The sequence below is a fragment of the Hypanus sabinus genome, chromosome 12, assembly GCF_030144855.1.
Source record: "Hypanus sabinus isolate sHypSab1 chromosome 12, sHypSab1.hap1, whole genome shotgun sequence".
In the NCBI taxonomy this organism is placed as follows: domain Eukaryota; kingdom Metazoa; phylum Chordata; class Chondrichthyes; order Myliobatiformes; family Dasyatidae; genus Hypanus; species Hypanus sabinus.
This window is the reverse complement of record NC_082717.1, coordinates 23,129,462-23,150,550: the sequence shown is the minus strand read 5'-3', so window position 1 is coordinate 23,150,550 and position 21,089 is coordinate 23,129,462. Positions and strand designations below refer to the sequence as shown.

The following is a 21,089-nucleotide window of genomic DNA, read 5'->3' as shown; positions in this document are numbered from 1 at the left end:
TTGAATTTATTCCACACCTGGGTTTGCTTGCCTGAAGATCTCATTATGGGGCCGTGGTGTTAAGGGAGACAAAGTGAAGTTATGGAAAATGCTGGAAAAAGGATGAGGAGCAAGTAGTCTCTTTGGGTAATGTACAACCAAACCACCCTTGTAGTGAAACGCATCTCATGGTCCAGGTAATCCTGTGCTCCCTCACTCAACAACTGATCAGGAGTCTAAACACAAAAATACAACTGCAGATGCTGTGGATCGAAGAAAACGTACACGACGCTGGAAGAACTTAGCAGGTCAGGTAGCATCTGTGAGAAAAGAGTAGCCAACGTTTCGGGCCGAGACTCTTCATCAGGAATGATCAGGAGTCTATTGGTTGCACTTAGCCTGTTCACAAAATATTCTATCTTCACAATGAACTGATGACACCAGTTCTTCCTTCAATAGAAATTACAGGAGATGATCTACCACAATACAATATCCTTGGAGGATCACCTTAATTTACTCTGTGTCCCTATTTCCAAAATGACATACATCATATTAGCTATTCATCATGGTTGTTTGATCTAATTTCTATCTTTGGGTAATTAAAATCGCCATGCATGTTCATGACATCATATCTAGTACAAAATACAAAACAGGGGACCAATGCTTGAACTGAACACAATCATGACAAGACTGGCCTAGTCCAATCTCACAATAAGGCACACGACAGAAATGGGCACACAATGGAATGACCTTGGAATGTGTGAATAAAGCCAAGGAATCTATTTTTAGGCACCGCCTATTATTTGTGATTTTATTAAGGACAGAATAACACAGTTCAATCTGAATGGACTGCAGAATGTTCATGCTTCCGAAAAAAATCACTGAGCACCAGATTTTCTACAGAAATGACTAAACTAATGAAGAGTAGAATATTGGCCAATGTGGATCACACTGAACTGCAGAAGGGATCCTATAATTTTCCATTGAAGAAAATGCAAGTTAAAAATAAAAGCAAATGAAAAAGAAGACACAATATTGACCTTGATTGATGAGGCGACAGAAGTCAGGGAAGACAAAAATGTACTCAGGTCTCCACTATTCATTTTATTTATTCACAGCTTAGATGAATCAATGGAGTTTAATCTCCATCTTTGCTGATGACATAAAGATCAATGATACAATAAATAGTCTGGCGAGGGACATAAATTGATGGTTTGTGAAATGTCAAAACTGTCAAAGAAGGGTTTCTTGGCAGTCAAGTATGTGGCCATTCATTCAAACTATATTTAATTTTGGCCATACTAACAACTGGTACAAAGTCATTACCAATACTGTTCTTCTGCATTTGGTCGGATTTACCTGCTGAACTGTGGAATTCCCACCATTCAGAATAGCAATACCTAGCTTCAGTGTGGATGCAACCATTGGTCCCATTTCACCTGAGGTAAATGAAAGAAAAGTTTCACAGCTCCATAAATAATGCAACAAGTGGGCACAAACAATGCCACAAGATCAATGAATGTGGCTGGTATATAGCATCAGGTGAGAAATTGTTTATGCACTGTGTCAGAACAATGAAAGCCACAATCAGTCATTCTTAAACAGAAATACTCCGTTCATTTCAAATGTATAACATTACCCATTTCTCCCACAGCAACCGTGATTTATGTTTTTATTTCAAGTGCTCTGTTTTCTTCAGCGAGCAAAAGCTATGTTTACTATATTTCTCTTCAGACCTTGTGACCCTGAAATCCATTCATTATCTGCAATTTCATTCTTTTAGACAATAGACAATAGACAATAGGTGCAGAAGTAGACCATTCGGCCCCTCGAGTCTGCTCCGCCATTCTGAGATCATGGCTGATCATTCACTATCAATACCCAGTCCCTGCCTTGTCCCCATATCCCTTGATTCCCCTATCCATCAGATATCTATCTAGCTCCTTCTTGAAAGCATCCAGAGAATTGGCCTCCACTGTCTTCCGAGGTAGTGCATTCCACACCTGCACAACTCTCTGGGAGAAGAAGCTCTTCCTCAACTCTGTTTTAAATAACTGACCTCTTATTCTCAATCCATGCCCTCTGGTACTGGACTCTCCCAACATCTGGAACATATTTCCGGCATCAATCCTATCAAATCCTTTAATTATCTTAAACGTTTCAATCAGATCCTCTCTCAATCTCCTCAATTCCAGCGTGTACAAGCCCAATCTCTCCAATCTCTCTGCGTAAGACAGCTCTGCCATCCCAGGAATCAACCTAGTGAATCTACGCTGCACTTCCTCAACTGCCAGAATGTATTCCTTAAACCTGGAGACCAAAACTGTACACAATATTCCAAGTGTGGTCTCACCAGGGCCCTGTACAAATGCAAAAGGACATCCTTGCTCTTGTATTCAATTCCCCTTGTAACAAAGACCAACATTCCATTTGCCCTCTTCACTGCCTGTTGCACTTCCTCATTCACCTTCATTGACTGGTGAACTAGGACTCCTAGGTCTCTTTGCATTTCTCCCTTACCTAACTCTACACCGTTCAGACAATACTCTGCCCTCATGTTCCTGCTTCCGAAGTGGATAACTTCACATTTATTCACATTGAATGACATCTGCCAAGTATCTGCCCACTCACCCAGCCTATCCAAGTCTCCCTGTATTCTCCTAATGTCCTCTTCACATGTCACACTGCCACCCAGTTTAGTATCGTCAGCAAACTTGCTGATATAGTTTTCAATGCCCTCATCTAAATCATTGACATAAATCGTAAAGAGCTGTTTTGCTGAGAAACGCTTATTATCTATCATTAACTGCTTTGAGTGGGGAGAACTATGGCCTCTGTAGACAGCCAGTGCTCTAGAATATGTCCAGGCCAAACTATATTAAAATGCTGCTTCTCTCTCCTAAACAACGTCAGTAATCCAGGTAGGTTCTTCGAACAATATTTTGCCATGGGTTTTCTTTTGTTTCATGAAACTAAACTTAACTTCCCTAGTATTAATTATGGGATTCAAAGTCACATCCTCTGGAAATTGTCCAGTGAAGCAACAACTCCATGGTGGCCCTTTTAAAACACCATCTGTTGAATGCACTCAATGGGCACTTTATTAGCTACCTCCTGTACCCAGTAAGGTAGCCACTGAGTGTGTGTTTGTGGTCTTCTGCTACTGTAGCCCATCCACTTTAAGGTTTGATGTGTTCAGGGATTCTTTACTGCACACCACTGTTGTAACGTACAGTTATTTGAGTTATTGTCGTCTTCCTGTCAGTTTGAACCAGTCTGGTCATTCTTTGCCTACCTCTCTCATTAAAAAGGCATTTTTACCCACAAAGCTGCCTTCACTAGATGTTTATTTTGTTTTCAACACCATTCTCTGGAAAGTCTAGAGCCTACTGTGCCTGAAAATCCAACAGTTTATGAGATACTCAAACCACTCCATCTGGCACCAACACTGTTGAAGTTACTCAGATCACATTTCTTATCCATTCTGTTGTTTGGTCTGAACAATATATGTACCTCCTGACCACGACTGTGACAGAGAGCTCTCAGTAAATGCATTCCTGACTTGCTGTTACATGATTGGCTGATTAGATATTTGCATTATCCAATGATAGGTGCAGGTGGACAGGTGTAGCCAATGAGTATATATTGTGAAACACTTAGCTGCCTTACCTTTGAAGGGGTACAGGCGTTTTTTTTTATAGGATATGATGGATAAACAGAAATAGGGTATTCGGATGGGGAGGATAAAGTGTAGGTTAGGGTATGTGTATGTGTGCGATTGGGTGAAGGGATTTAGAATGTGAGTCCATCGCATACTCCAGAGCAGAAGGTGGTAGCAATGCACCATTAAGCTGGGTGCCAACCGCTGTAAAACAAGACGGAGAGAGAGAGAGTGCCTTACCTTTGCTGGCACTTATCATCTGCAGCACCATCTCAGCAGCACCTCGATCATGAAGTCTTGCCTGTTGATACAGAAGCTTCTGTTTCTCCATTTCCTTCTCCTAAACAGAGAAGCCAAACAATTGAATGGGGGCAAAGTCAACAACTTTCTTTTTTTCTGACAAAAATGTTCTTCTGTTTTTAAACCTAGGGCTCTATGCTAACTTCTCAGACTGGGCACTTTGGAGTCTAGCAATGAAATTTCAGCTTTTCTGTTACCTGGGTACAATTCATCTTTGCAAGATGCTGACAAAAGCGTCAAGGCATCTGCCCAACCACATTTAAATAGTGTTAATGGCTTCTTCAACCATCATAATAAGCTGAAGTATCCTTTTTTAAGTAGATTGCAGTCAAAAATGATCCAAAACAAACCTTATGCAAGCTGGAACTTTGGCTGCTATTCTTAGGTGATGCTGAAAAATACATTACAGCATAAGGAAAATACTTTCTTCAACTTAATGTGTCCGAAGAGAATATCAAAATAACTGTACAGCTCCCTATGTCCACTAATCCTATTGTGGTACACAAGTTTTAGAAGGGTACAATCTGAGCCAGTTAGAAGATATTTTAGGTTGTCTTTGCATCTAAATTAGTACATGTCATTACATGTAAAGTAAGTTAGAGTCACAGCATAGAAACAGTTCCTTCAGCCCAAATGGTTATAACCGATAAAGATTCCTATCCAATCCACTCCCTTCGGCTTGAGTTTGGCCCAGATCCCTCTAAATCTTTCCTGTCCATGCACCTGTCCAAATAGGCACATGATATAGGATCAGAATTAGATCATCACTCTACCATTCAATCCTGACCAATCTCCCCTGTACAAATCAAGTCCTTGGATCAAGACCTTGAGGAGATGAGAAAGGATTTAGAAGGAGTGGATTGGGACAATTTGTCTTATGGGAAGGGATGTAATAGAGAAATGGAGGTCATTTGAAGGTGAAATTTTGAGGGTACAGAATCTTTATGTTCCTGTTAGGTTGAAAGGAAAGGCTAAGAGTTTGAGAGAGCCGTGGTTTTCAAGGGATATTGGAAACTTGGCTCGGAAAAAGAGGGAGATCTACAATAAATATAGGCAGCATGGAGTAAATGAGGTGCTCAAGGAATATAAAGAATGCAAAAAGAATCTTAGGAAAGAAATTAGAAAAGCTAAAAGAAGATATGAGGTTGTTTTGGCAAGTAAGGTGAATATAAATCCAAAGGGTTATTACAGTTACATTAATAGCAAAAGGATAGAGAGGGATAAAATTGATCCCTTAGAGAAACAGAGTGGACAGCTATGTGTGGAGCCAAAAGAGATGGGTGAGATTTTGAACAATTTATTTTCATCGGTATTCACTAAGGAGAAGGATATTGAATTGTGTAAGGTAAGGGAAACAAGTAGAGTAGTTATAGAAACTATGATGATAAAAGAAGAGGAAGTACTGGCGTTTTTAAAGAATATAAAAGTGGGTAAGTCTTCAGGTCCTGACAGGATATTCCCTAGGACCTTCAGGGAAGTTAGTGTAGAAATAGCAGGCGCTCTCATAGAAATATTTCAAATGTCATTAGAAACAGGAATGGTGCCGGAGGACTGGCGTATTGCTCACGTGGTTCCATTGTTTAAAAAGGGTCCTAAGTATAAACCTAGCAATTATCAGCCTGTAAGGTTGACATCAGTGGTGGGTAAATTAATGTCAAGTATTCTTAGAGATGGTACATATAATTATCTGGATAGACAGGGTCTGATTAGAAACAGTCAGCATGGATTTGTGTGTGGAAGGTCACGTTTGACAAATCTTATTGAATTTTTTGAAGATGTTACTAGGAAAGTTGATGAGGGTAAAGCAGTGGATGTTGTCTATATGGAATTCAGTAAGGCCTTTGACAAGGTTCCACATGGAAGGTTAGTTAGGAAGGTTCAATCGTTAGGTATTAATATTGAAGTAGTAAAATGGATTCAACTGTGGCTGGATGGGAGATGCCAGAGAGTAGTGGTGGATAACTGTTTGTCAGGTTGGAGGCCGGTGACTAGTGGTGTGCCTCAGGGATCTGTACTGGGTTCAATGTTGTTTGTCATATACATTAATGATCTGGATGATGGGGTGGTAAATTGGATTAGAAAGTATGCAGATGATACTAAGATAGGTGGCATTGTGGATAATGAAGTAGGTTTTCAAAGCTTGCAGAGAAATTTAGGCCAGTTAGAAGAGTGGGCTGAAAGATGGCAGATGGATTTTAATGCTGTTAAGTGTGAGGTGCTACATTTTGGTAGGAATAATCAAAATAAGACATACATGGTAAATGGTAGGGCATTGAGGAATGCAGTAGAACAGAGTGACCTAGGAATAATGGTGCATAGTTCCCTGAAGGTGGAATCTCATGTGGATAGGGTGGTGAAGAAAGCTTTGGTATGTTGGCCTTTATAAATCAGAGCATTGAGTATAGGAGGTGGGATGTAATGTTAAAATTGTACAAGGCATTGGTGAGGCCAAATTTGGAGTATTGTGTACAGTTCTGGTCACTGAATTATAGGAAAAATGTCAACAAAATAGAGAGAGTACAGAGAAGATTTACCAGAATGTTACCTGGGTTTCAGCACCTAAATTATAGGGAAAGGCTGAACAAATTAGGTCTTTATTCTTTGGAGCGTAGAACGTTGAGGGGACACTTGATAGAGGTATTTAAAATTATGAGGGGGATAGATAGATTTGACGTGGATAGGCTTTTTCCATTGAGAGAAGGGGAGATTCAAACAAGAGGACATGAGTTGAGAGTTAGGGGGCAAAAGTTTAGGGGTAACACAAGGGGGAACTTCTTTATCAGAGCATGGTAGCTGTGTGGAACGAGCTTCCAGTAGAAGTGGTAGAGGTAGGTTCGATATTGTCATTTAAAAAGAATTGGATAGGTACATGGACAGGAAGGGAATGGAGGGTTATGGGCTGAGTGCAGGTCAGTGGGACTAGGTGAGAGTAAGCACTCAGCATGGTCTAGAAGGGCCGAGATGGCCTGTTTCTGTGCTGTAATTGTTATATAGTTATATACCCAAAGACTTGGTGTCCAATGTCCTTTATGGTATATTCCACAGATTCACCATTCCCTGGCTTTAGAAATTACTTCCCATTTCATTTTTAAAGGGGGAAACTCTTTATTTTGTGGTTGTGCCCTCTGATCCTTGACTCTCCTATTAGAGAGACACGATACTCAAGGCAGAGAGGAAGTCTGCAGAAGAGTTATATAGTGGGTAAGCCTTCTTCTGCAAGTGTAAATGGGAAGAGGAAGTTTGTCTTCATGGACTGGGTAGTGCTGTCAAGAGTGAGCTAGTCAGATGTCTCAATGACTTCTCCAAGAGTTATGTGATCCTCCTGTGACCTTTTGCTCCTCACACTTACATAGACCCATCAAGTTAAGGTTCTCCATGTTTGCTTCAGCTCTGCAAACTACTGATAATATCCACTGTTCCAGCATTGAAAAAAACTCTATTCATCTTAAGAGGAGACAAATTGACCATCGTGAGTGACTACCTAGACAGGTTCAGAATGGGCACAATTCTTTAGCACAGAGTGACTGACAAAGCTCATTGCAACAGCACCCTCCCCTTCACTAAAAGACGAAGAAAAGTCTTGTGATAGGCAACTCATACTTCATTAAAGGGACAGGCACAATATCTCATGACAACACCTCAACCCAAGCACTGGCACTGTCACAATACGAGTTAGCCTGCAAGGATACCTTCTTCACAAGGAACGACAGCAACTGTGGACGGTATATACTACGTACATAAGATTGAGCACCAGTCTGTTATCTCCATCAGACCAGGTCCAAAATAATGGCCGTCATAGAGAGATCATCACAAAGAAACACTCTTATGAAGGTTCAAGGACTCTGCTAACAGTGCTTTCCACAGAACGTGCCTCGCAGAGGCAGAGGAAGATGGGTGCTTTGTGTGGGCAGGAGGAAGGAGCTTGATGACCTCCTAACCAGTAAGAGCTGCAGAATGTCCACATCATCTGGACTGCCCTGAATTGTCTGGGGTGCCATGTTAGCGTAGTGGTTAGTGCGATACGATTACACCACAGGGCTTCAGAGTTCAGAGTGGAGTTCTGAGGCTGCCTGTATGAGGTCTGTACGTCCTTCTCACAAGCACGTAGGTTTCCTCCAGGTGCTCTGATGTCCTCCCTCATTCCAAGGACAAACTGGTTAATTGGTCATTATAAATTGTCCTGTGATTCAGCTAGGGTTAAATAGGTAGGGTGGGGAGATACGCCTCTACCAAAGGAAGTGTAAGGCGCTCATTCCCTCCACTTGCCTGAAGGTCACCCTTGGGCAAGGTGTAGCAAGTGCTTACCCCACCCCTCAATCTAGGTCATGTGAAGCCATGGGAGCAAGTGGCGGATGGTTGTATGAGCAGTTGGTGCATATCTCAAGTCCTGGTAATGTGCCCACTGACGCCAAGCAAACAATCTCTGTAAGGTATTGATAATGGCTGTGATCACCATCTTGTAAAGACACTTCCTAGACGAAAGCAATGGCATACCACTTCTGTAGGATAAATTTCCAAGAACAACCATGGCCATGGAAAGACCACAATTGTCTACATCTTACAACATGGCACATAATGATGATGATGATGAAATTGGTGGGTTGCTGGGAACTGTGGCTCAATGGACACTGTACTTCAAAGTAAAATAAAAATACAAACAAATTAATCCAACATAACTATCATCTGTGAAGAGATTTCAGGTCCTTCCGCAGAAAATATCAGGGCAGGTTGATGAAAATAACCAGAGATATTAACTGCAAAAGCAATAAGTTTCCAGATTGCAACACTACGATTCTTCAAGGGATAAAAGGAACAGTTCTTCAGGCATGTGAGGACTGAGGTCTGAAAGAAAATCCATGATCTAACAAATAGATGGGCAGTAAGAAGAGGGCAGAACAGCTATAACGTGCTTGGGTCATTCAGTGTTGTTAAGGCCTCGTGTGCCCAAGGAGTCAAAGCACTTCTCACTGAACCAAGAATGACGGACAATTTATCAAAGATAGAAAGGGAGTCAAGGTCTACTGGAAGGAACTCAACTGTGATATTAGTACCTTCAACTCCATTCCTCATGGAGTTATTCATTCGGCCTTGATGGCACACCAGTCAAGAAGTTATAAAAGCCAACTGATTGACAGTAAGATCTTGGAAACAGAAACTCTTAAACTTGAGTCACAAATTCACAATCTGATTCCCCATGTTGATGAGGAGGAAAATGTAACAGGTAACTTCAGAAGCACAGTAGCCATGTCCATCTTCAAGGAAAAGACAAATGCAATTGTAATAAGCATTTCCCACATCCCACAGTCATTGCTGGATTAGGGTATAGAACTGTCATTTTTCCAAAATTTTCTTAAAGTTTAAGTTTCCTGTCTTGTTCATGATTTTTATATAATCATCTAACATTATATGTAATTGCTGAGTAAATTTTTGGCAGCTGATTCTCTATTTTCTAGAAGCTTCTCAATTTTCTGCAACAGGTTGAAACTGGCTATTTTATAGGTTACCAGTAACTTTTATCACTCTGGAAAGTTGTTATCTCGAGTTTAAGTATGTAGCGACCATGACTTGGCACCTCATCAGCAGAACTATCTCAGCAGCACCTCCAACATGAAGTCTTGCCTGTTGATACAGAAGCTTCGGCTTCACCATTTTCTTCTCCTAAACAGAGATGCCAAGCGATTGAATGGGTTCAAATTCAGCGTTTCTGATCTCTGACAAGGACATTCTTCTGTTTTTAAACTTTGGGCTCTCAGCTAACTTCTCAGACTGGGCACATTGGACGTCTGACGTTGAAATTTTAATTTTTCTGGTATCTGAGTACAGTCCAACATTGCAAGATGCTGACAAAGTTATTAAAGATGGGATTGGAAACCATCTTTATACTGGAACACAACCAATGAAGCACACACAGGAGTACTCCAACTACAGATTCTGTTAAGGAACATAGGAACAACTCTTTTCAACAGCTTCCCTTCAAAACAGGCCTGACAAAACCCACACAACTAAGCACGCCTTAGTAAGTCCAAACTCCTGATGATTTAAACCTTGCAAGTCAACTGAAAAAGGAGGATACCACAGCTTGGATGGAACAAGAGCAACCAACAGAAGACAGTTTAGAGCCCTGCAAACAGTATTGAGTGTTCAATGGTGCAGCTCAAAGCTGAGAAAATGGGGTATGAAACAATTAGATCTACATCATGTCCAGACAAAAGGAATCTGAGAGACGGGTGATTTATGAATAGCAGCAGCGAAGCAGCGAGAAGCAGCAGCAGAAACACAGTCTAATGAAGTTGCCTTTGTGTTCCCCCAAATCTATTCGGGAACACATTGGAACAACCAAACGTTCAAATGAAAGAGGTTAAAGATAAGGAAGGCTTTCATAGGAAAAGAGCTACGGGGGGAAAAAAAAGCAATAGCACAAATGAACAAGGTAATGAATTGGAAACTAAATGAAAATTTGTAAAACAGTAGATGACACTAACACAGAACAATTAGTGTTTATTTTGTTTGCTTTCTTTTCTTTTTTTTTTGGTTTTACCAGAGATGTTTCCCAGAAGCTGCAAAATTTGTTTCGTAAATCTTTGATTATACCACGCTGCAAAAACAAAACCATCAGTTTTTGTCATTTCCATGGAGTGCAAGAGCTCTCAAGTCTGGAAGAAAATGGTGATGTCTAAAATGGGAGTGTAAATTAAAAACGTAGCCTTACTTCACTTAGCCATGCCAATATCTGATAGTTTTGCTTTCATTTTCAACTCCTTCCTTCGTAGCCACACAGTGAAGAAAACAAGAATTCTTTGTTTTTGTTAAAACAAAGTAATCTTTGTTTTTATTAAAGCTGCAGCATTTCTTTTGTAGCCTTCATGGGTGGATTTTGCATTTTATGTAATCTCTCTTCCTTGATTTTATTTTATTTCACACAAGAGGGCTCTCCATTTCTGACCCAAGTTCCCCGAATGTGAAATCCCTGGAAAATAGTTTGGAAATAAGGTGCTTGAAGAGTAGTTCATTGAGGTGAGGGACTGAGGGATATAGCATGGGGATGTTTCCATTAAATATTTCTCCAGGGTAAATAGTTAAAACTTGTAACATTGTTCTTAAGTTATGCACGGAAAGTATTTCATTAATCTAAATAAAAAAGGCCATCCAATTAAAATTTCTGAGCTCCTATAACTGGTCATCAAATGCTACTTGCTATAAATTAAGTGTTCTCTGTTTATCTTCCTCGTTGACCTATTGTGGGCATCGTATTAATTGTGAGGATGTAATATTGCTCCTACTTGCAACAAAATAAGTCAACTACCTTGACGGATATGGAGTCACATATGAAACATTAATGTTCTTATGGAAAAATGTGGAAATGACATTTCTCCTGACTAGTGTGTCTAGGACCCGGAATTACTAACTCAAAGTTGGAGTTGGTCTTTATCACAGAGATTTCCCTCATTCAGAGGGTGGTGAATCTTTGGAACTCACAACCCAAGAGATCAGTGGAGGCTCAATGACTGATTATCTTTGATAGGTTTTTGGATTTTAACAGAATAAAGGGACATGAGGTTAGCGCAGGAAACTGATGCTGAGGTAAAAGACCAGCCATGACCTTCAAACAAAGCGGAGCAGGTATGTTAGTCATCCCTGCTCTTGTTGATAAACAGGCCAAATGAGTTAAGGACAATGGTATGCCAAACGGACTTCCGTGGCAACCAAGTTGTTTTGTAGCTTTTTAAAAAAATAAAATAATCTAGGTTTTAGTTAAATTGCTTGAAATTACATTTTCTAGATGCCATGCTGTGATTCAAACTCATCTCTTTCAACCAGTAGTCCAGAATTCTGACTGCCAACTCAGTACCTCAATCACTACACTACTATGCTATCAAAGAGATCTTGCACTGCAAGTTGGTGGAAATGGAAAACAGAGACACTACAAAGTCCTCCAAAAGGCACTGGTAAGACAGGTAAACCAGAAAAGCAACTGTGGATCTCCACAAACAGGTAAGCTGACTGGGAAATAATTTTATTTTCTTTGTAACAGGGGTAATGAATTTAACACATCAGGTGCAGACAGTGACATATTGAGGAATAAGGAAAAAGATGAAAAAGAGGCAGAAGTAAATTATGAAAAGCAGTCTAAATAAAGAAAGGACATCCACCGATTAAAAGCTGAGTTTAATATTGATAATTCATTCATTTTTAGTGCCAGAATGATTAACTTACATATCACAACATTAAAAAGGTTCCTGGAATGACATGAGGAAGAACTAATTTATACTGATGATTATTTCATATCATTTGCACAAATACAGGAATTCCCCAATGAACAATAAGTTAGATGATACCTTTGCAAACAAACTTCCAAACAGTGCAATTGGACTATATCTTCTACTTCAACACAGCTAACATCATGACGTCCCTCAGCTGAAATTGCTGTGTAAATGGCCAATATAGATCAGCAAAAGTCATTAGCCTCACTATTATTAATGGGGAATTCTGATACAATATCTCCAGAAATTTAGATTATTTCATGCGTTATTCTAGCTTTTGTTCAGAGGATTGTTTGTATCAATTCCTTTTTCTTTTTGTCTTGACTGTTTAGGAGCTGTCGCGTGTTGTGAATGGACTGAAGGTTTATTCTGCTATTAGTGAGAGCACTATTAAGGCATTGTGGAATAAGTGCCAATCAAACAATCAAACTATTCCATTTAATAAGCTTAGCTCAGAAAATATGAAAAGGACTAGATTCATAAAATATTGTATACCAAATTTTTAAAATTGTAGGTATTCCAAAAACAATCACAATTGGATCTTTTATCCAGTTTTGAGATCCACCCATTATGGTTCAAAAAAGTGCGGTGCAACATTAAATGCAACAAATTAAGAGCTGGATTACAATCACTTTCCAATAATAATCAAAACCATGCATACTTCTACTGAGCACACTATTAGATTACATCTTTTCAGTGATTCAATAACTGATTTGCTCTCTAGCTCTCTGACTGACTCTTGTTACCACATACACCCTAAATGGTGATCAGTTTATCTTCAAAAGAACGTAATGGTGTGAAAGGTCTCAAGCTGCAATGGTGTAATCTAATTTAAATAGCAATCTATCTCAGAGTAGTATATGGTGTGACATATACTTACTTTGAATATAAATTTACTTTGAGCTTTGAACTACGACATTTTCTTTATTGAGAAGGTATTTGTTTATCTTCAGGGCCTGTTGTTCTACACATAGACATTGAGTTGTCAAATAGAAAAGCGTCCTACACTATTTGTAATTGATTAATTGTGTTGGAATTGAACATCATGTCGAACTTAAAATGTGCAGCCATTTCAAAGGAGAAAGCTCACAGTGCCTTGTGTAAAGCAAAGATATCTACAAAAAATAATTAGTTTTAGACATGAAAGCAATGAATAATAGACTTTATGTATCAGTTGAGAGATTAATGGAGGAAAATCTTACTTCAAAGGTTTTAACTTCTTCCTCACCATCCTCATCTTCTTCTACGTGACAACTCTGCAATAATAGAACATTGAAATATCCGATGAAATGTGATTCAATTTACAACCACATGATAGCAAAAAACTAAAATTCTTAACCCAAATTTTTTGACCTCCCTTATTTCAAGCTACCTTGCTCATCTGACTAAATGACTTCCAAAAGAAAACATTTTTCTATCTCAGGATCGAATAAATGGATCACAGAAACGTAACAAAATGCAATGTTGAATTCAAATACCTTTGCCATAATGTCAGCATAAGCCATGTAGAGAAAATCTTCTTCAAGGTTGCTAAAAATTAAAATAAGATTATTTTTGAGTATATCATTTGTCAGTAAATTCATTTTGTGGTTACAGTTGCCGCTTTTAAGAACATGAGGAATATTCAACCTCACTTGTCCCATCATTGAGATGTTAACACAACCTATGGGCCCATTTTCAGAGACTCTTTATCTCGTTCCTGATATTTATTGCTTAATTATTTCTTATTATTATTTCTTCCTTTTTGTATTTGCACAGCTTGTAGTCTTGACCGCCCAAGTTGGTTCGGTATGGTTATTATTCTATTATAGATTTACTAAGTATGCCTGCAAGTGAATGAATCACAGTGTTATACATGGTGACATACATGTACTTTAATAAATTTACTTTAAACTTTGATTTACAATAAAGTTATCTGACAAAAAGTAACATAAAGTGAACTTGTACACTTCAAAGCAACAAAAACACGTCAAGACAAACCTTATTATTTTTACGCTAGTTGTCACAACACCAAGAGGTGTACATTGTATGCAACATAAACAGCAAACTGAGAATTGCAAAATAAAACACATATTCATAAATAGTGAGGTTGATTTGTTGTTTGCAAGGGATTATTAAAAAAAGTTTCGAAAATTGGTATCACTCATATGTGCTTGAAAATACCCCTTTTCTGGGTATCAACATTGCCAGAAGGGATATGGGAAGCCCATTTAAATGTAAATTTACGATCATTGTGTGGAAGCAAGCCTGAGGAAATTCCATTACTCTGTAACTGAAAAGTTAGTGACCTGGATTTACTGAGAAAAGGTAGGGTTCTGACCCAGCTTTGGGTGCAAATGAATCATAACATCTGACAGCTTTCATTAAAGAGGTCCACATTGTTGAATCCTGGCAACCAATGCACAGTGATCACTTTGTATCTGCCTTTGACATGTCTCTTTCCGGTTTATACCTGTGTTCCTTGGTTACTTTTAATATACATAATTCAATGCAGTTTCATATATTTTCTGGCTATTTATTACTGTATATACTTCCATTAAGTCTTGTTGTGAGACTGTAGAGCCCAAGTTATTCTAACACATTCTCGTCACTCTACACCGTCCCACTCTTGGTGTCCTAGTCTCAGCTACAACTCTCTGGCCTGGTCACAAAACAGGAGGATGAATTCACAGAAGCCAGTTAGTCCATCTTCTGGTTTAAGATGGCGCTAGTGAGACACAGCGACGCTTTACTGGCAGCAAACAAATCTACTAACTAATCTATTAGTCACACTTCCTCTGAACAATGGTCACTGCAGTCAATAGCCTATAACTTCCCTTTCGGAGCAGTGCTTTTGAACCACCTGTACGACCCGGCATTTTTTGCAGTGTTCTGGGGGAATTGGTGAATTAGAATTTCAAAAGTACGTGCCAAATCGAGGTGGCAGGGCCCGGGCCCAAGAGCGAGAAATGACCCAATGCTTGGCCACAGCTGGAGGAGACTTGTGGCCAAATTGAAGCAGCAGGGCCTGGGCTCCATCAGTGGGGAACAAGCCGATGCCTGGTTGATTGAAGCGCCAGACCAGAGTGAAAAGGTCAGGGTGTCAGGGCTGGAGGCTGGTATTTAGATTGCTGCTCCATGAGGTTTACTCACCTCTGTGCTGAACTGAGGGTGTGGCTGTAGACGGGCTGCAGTAATGAACTGGCTTCGGGGCTGTGGACTCACTTTCGTGAACTTTAGTTCTGAGTGCTATTTAATTTTTTGCACAATGTATTCTTTTTTTGCACATTAGATATTTGATGGTCTTTTTTCAACAGGTTCTATTGGGTTTCTTTGTTTTTGTGGCTGCCTGCAAGAAGATGATTTTCAAGCATGTACATAATATGCATACTTTTAATTCTGAAATCCACTCAGTCTGACTCCCTGGCTCAATCCCTGCAGCCCTGCAAACACGTTCTAAAAGTGTTTCTGAAATTTTGTGTTGAAGTCAGTGATTGTCTCCTTTTGAGCCACCCTCACTGACAGTGATTCAAGGTCTTTACTATTCTTTGCATATTCTTTCTCAGTCCTCATCTGCATCTCATCTCCAAAAATTCAGAATTCTACACCATCATCTGTGTGGCGCCACTTAATGGGGGCAATTTTCCTTTGTTTACCTTAACTCAACTCTCTGTAACGTTAGGCACTTCTGCCGATCTCCTCAGCTCTGAAGAGAACAGACCTGGCTAATCCAACTTAACCTTCTAGCCGAACTTTCTCATCGTGACACCACTCTGGTATACTTCAGCCGCTCGGGGACTCCCACGTCCCTCACAACGTGCGGTCACCACAAACCACAATAAGACACACTGTAGGAGTTGCGGCCTGGCCAAAGCTTTATTAAGTTTCAATATAACTTTGTACCATATGATCTTACTCTCTCAACATGTTCTGATATTTTCATACATCTATGCACCTAGGTCTCTCTCTTCCTGCAGACAATTTAGAACGGTGCCATCAATTCCAGGTCAGCACCCTATTTCTCACTGCTGCAATGGCACCAGCTCACATTTCTCTGAGTTAAATTTCATCTTCCAGTTTTCAACCCATTCTGCAAGCATATCTGTGCCCTACTTCAGTCAGTTGAGACCGAAGAGTGTTAGCCGACTGTAATCTGGAGCAGAACGAAACAAAGTGCAAGAGGAACTCAGAGAAACGTGACCGGTGATCTAGAGCTGTACTGTATAAGAAATCCAGTTACAACATATAGAAGGCTATTTTAAGATTGATACTTTATTGATCCCAAAAGAAAGTACAGTGTCACAGTAGTGTGAAGGTATTACTGCTAATGCTCTAAAGTTATTTCATGTACTGGTTTTTCTGTCGAAGCATTGTTTGGGTTGCTGAGGGAGATAAGGAATGCTTAGGAATGTGGGTCATCCAATCAGGAAGGTTCTGGAGAAGGCCGAGGGAGCAGTTTTGTGACTGACACCGCTGGTGGGTCTTTGTCTTTGTTAGGTGGTAGATGAAGACAGAAGATACTAGAGAGAACTCGTTGTAGGACTTGATCCAGTGGGGAAATGTGATTCGATGGAGCCCAGGTGTGGAGGTCTGCCAAGGATCGGTGAATATGGCTTTTGGAACATTTGAACTCCAACCTGTGCACATTTGACTGTTTAATTATAATGGGCCCTTTGTTTTCTTTCTTTTCTTTACTACCTCTTTGGCTAAGTTACCATTCACAAATACACTTTTTATAACTGTATGCAGTGCGTGATCTGTTATTTTGTGCTGACTGCGAGACATCCCAGTCTCACAGATCTGGCAGGACCAAAGTCACACACACCTTAGACACACGAAACCCGAGAAAGGTGGGTTTATCAACATGGAATCCAGCAGCTGTTAGCGAGAGGCTAACCAGCTGCATTTCCAGAGACACTCAGGAAAAGGGGGTTTCGGTAGCATTACGAGTGCACAGATATAACTATTAGAAGAGAAGTAGAAAGAATAAAAATAAGGTACCACAAACAGTCTAACAGGAGGGGGGGCATCCTTCCCCGGCTATAGGTTGACTCATCATAGAGCCAAAGGGTAAGAATGTCCTGCACAGTTGTCCTGGTCTATTTCCTATAAAAGTGCTCCTCTGTTCAGAATTGCCAGGATTTTCCGTAGGGTCCTTTATTCTAGCACAGCTTCTAATGTGTCCAGTGTGACTCCTATAACAGAGCCAGTCTTTCTAGTTTATTGAGCCTGCTGGCATCACCCATGTTGATGCCATTGCCCCAACACACCAACTAAGAGCAAAAAACAAAACAATTCCATTTGAGGTTAGAGATGGAATCGGATGTACATCTGCTCTGGGAGGGTTTGCAGGCCATTAATTCCTACAAAGCAAAGCATGACATCATAAGTGGCTGTGATACTTCACTCCCAGACGAGCTCAATACCTTTTATGCACACTCTGAAAGGGAGAATAAAACTACACCTGTGAAAATCCCTGCAGCAACTGGTGATCCTGAAATCTCTATCTCAGAGGCCAATATCAGAACATCTTTCTAGAGGGTGAGTCCTCGCAAGGCATCAGGGCCTGATGCTGTAGGACATTGACAACCTGTGCTAACTAACCAGCATGTGAGTTCGAGGATATCTGCAATCTCTCACTGCTGCAGTCAGAGGTTCACGTCAACTTCAAAAGGGGGACAATCATACCAGTGCCAAGAAGAGCAGGGTGGTATTCATATCTACTGTGGTGAAATGCCTTGGTCATGGCTAGAATCAACTCCTGCACAGGAAGGGCCTGGACCACTACAATTTGCCCATCGCCCTAATTGGTCAACAGCAGATGCAATCTCATTGGCTCTCCACTCAGCCTTGGATCACCTGTACAATAAGCATACCCACGTCAGGCTACAGCTCAGCATTATGCAGAGTCATACCCTCATTTCTAATCAACAAGTTCCAAAACCTGGGCCTCTGTAAATGGATCCTTGACTTCCTTACTGGGATACTGTAGTCTGTCCAGATTGGTAAAAACATTTCCTCCTCCCTGACAACCAACACTTGCACACCTTAAGGGTGTGTGCTTAGCCCACTGCTCCACTCTCTCTGACTGTGTGGCTAGGCACAGCTCATATGCCATTTATAAATTTGCTGCTGACGCAACTAATGTTGGCAGAATTTCAGCTGTGACGAGATGGTGTACAGGAGCGAGGTAGGTCACCTGGTTGAGTGGTGTTGCAAAAACAAAATCTTGCTCTGAATGTCAGGAAGAACAAGGAACTGATTATGGTCATCAGGAAAGAGATGTCAAGAAAACACACACCAGTCTTCATAGAGGGATTAGCAGTAGAAAGTGTCAGAAGTTTCAAGTTCCTGGTTGTCAACATCTCCGAAGATTTATCCTGGGCACAATATATTGAGGCAATTATAAAGAAAGCAGGGCTGTGGCTATATTTCATTAGGAGCTTGAGGAGGATTAATATGTCACCAAAGACACTCAGGTGAACCATGGAGAGCGTTCCAACTGGTTGCATCACTGTCTGGTTTGGAAGTTGCCACTGTGCAGGATCAGCGAAAGCAGTAAAGTCAGCCAGCTCCAAAACAGGCACAAGCCTCCCAATGCTGTGCCGGTCGAGTCTAGCATCAGGACTCAAGCAGTTTGTCCAACAGCTTGTTCTTTGTAGTCAATTGGTATCACACTCCAGGTCTGCTTTCAATACCAATATTTTAAATTTTACTGTTTTTCCAATACCTATGAAAACAATGCTCCTTGGACAACACTCCAGTCTATCATACTTCAGTGTGAAATGAATAGTTCATTGCAATGACTCACTTTTCTGTCCTTCAACTGGTTTTTTAATATTTGATTATCTCAATCCATCACCTTCAGTTTTGCTAACAAGATCTACATGTGGTACTTAGTCAAATGTCTAAATTGTTCCCTTCATGAGCCTTCTCTGTGACTTCAGTAATGTTCAAATATGTCTTCAAACATCATATGCATTTTCATAAGCTAAGCTGGCTGAAACTCTCTTAGTCAGTCCCTCATGTCCTTTGCAATCAGTGACTGCTCCTCCATACCACTGGGAGATGGGGCTTTGAATGCTGAGCAGGCATATCCCCAAGGAGTCTTCCTTTCCCTCTGCACTAACTGTTTCTTATGACTCCCAGACTACAAAGCGCTCAAAATTCAGGTCTCCTTTGTTTTCTTCTTCCATCGTCTTCGATCTCCATGCAGCAGATGATAATGTTGTCTGCTGTGTCCTGCAGTGCACCTTCAAACTGAGGCAGCAACAGAATTCCAACCTCAGCTGACCAGTGGCATTTTTCAGCACAAACCTGATACTCATGGCTGTGTGGCCAGAATTTGCTTGAACTCCATCTGCACGTTTGCAGTGGATACTGCTACAGTGGGATGCATCTCAAAAAGCAATGAGTTGGAGTACAGGAAGGAGGTAGAGAAGAAGAAGATAAATAGAGTACAGGAGAGAGATAGTAACATGGTGTCATGGTAACAACTTTCCCCTCAATGCCGGTACCATTGCCATTGACTACAGGAAGGTTGGGGAGTGTGGGGAGTGTGCAGACTCCTGTCTACGTCATTGTTGTTGAGAATGAGAGGGATGCAAGCTTCAAGTTCCTAGGAATGATCATCACCAATAGCCTGTTCTGGTCCAAATACATAGATACCAGAACCAAGAAAGATCACCAAGCCTCTATTTCTTCAGGAGCCTAAAGAAACTTGGCATGTCCCCATCAACCCTTACCAATTTGTATCGATGCACTGTAGGAAGCATCCTGTCTGGATGGCAATTGGTATGCATGTGTCAAGAAACAAACTGTAGAGAATTGTAGACACAGCTTAGCCCAGCACATAATGGAAACCAGATCACCGCCCCACTGAATAGACTCTGTCTATACTTCTTGCTGCCTTAGTAAAGCAACAAGCATAAGCAAAGACCCCACCCACCCCAGAATTCCCACTTCTGTCAGGAAGAAGATAAAAAAAGCCTGAAATCAAGTACCACCAGGCACGAGGACTGCTTCAATCCCCTGTTATAAGACTATTGAATGCTTTCCTGCAATGATAAGTTGGGCTCTTGATCTCACCATCATCCTTGTTATAACCTTGTATCTGATTGTTACTTTTTGCTCACTGTTATGTTATGGTTTTAATTTATAGTACCTCAGAGCAGAAGTGATCTGTATGAACAGTAGACAAGACAAGCTTCTCACTGTGTATTGGCATATGCAACAATAATAAAACAATTCCAGCCCAATAGTTATGTGGCTCTTGTGTCTACACTCCACTGCTGTAATTAGGAAAACCTTGGCTTCTGAAGCTGAAGGGTAGCCCTTGTCCCCAAGTTTCATATCAGTTGACAGTGCTGGCTGTTGAAAATGTCTGACAGAGAGCACAAACTTCCTGTTTATAATAGGGTCTGTTTTAGGGGAACTCATATGGTCATGAAATGGCTACCAGCTCTCCTGGGAACTCCATGCTTGTGGCAAATACCAGTACTCAATATGTCACCAAGCCCCACTGCAATCAAAGGAGACATTTTCTGAGCAGGAACTTTGAGGAGCTACTCAGAAATACCTACTTTTCTGAGACAGTCGTCTCAGAAATGAGAAAACTGGCAGAGATCCACGGCTTACAGAGATCATGTGACCTCAAGAGCATGGCAAAGACCATTCCACACAATGTCAATCACCTTAGTGATGAGAGCTTTGGAAACTCCATGCCTTTGAATTCTTTGTTTATCAGATAGGGTGTAGTACAGCAGTCACTGCTGTGAAGGTCCATGCTTCCTGCACCAACACCAATGCCTCCTTATCTCCACACCTATTTAACTAAGAGTGTTGGGACGCAGCCAGATGAGGTAGTGGGAAGCTTAACTGGCCATGGTGAAGAGCCTACACTGAATACT

General features: G+C 40.7%; 1 protein-coding gene across 1 annotated transcript in view; it reads right to left on the bottom strand.

Annotated features, from left to right (window-relative positions):
• Positions 1-21,089, bottom strand: part of ryr2a (ryanodine receptor 2a (cardiac)) — a 444,870-nt gene that overhangs the window by 102,516 nt on the left and 321,265 nt on the right. The window contains exons 69-72 of the mRNA XM_059985674.1: positions 13,680-13,731; positions 13,404-13,457; positions 3,881-3,980; positions 1,339-1,418 (exon numbers count right to left, since the gene is read on the bottom strand). Of these exons, the coding sequence (XP_059841657.1) occupies positions 1,339-1,418; positions 3,881-3,980; positions 13,404-13,457; positions 13,680-13,731 (286 nt within the window). The remainder of the gene's footprint in view (positions 1-1,338; positions 1,419-3,880; positions 3,981-13,403; positions 13,458-13,679; positions 13,732-21,089) is intronic.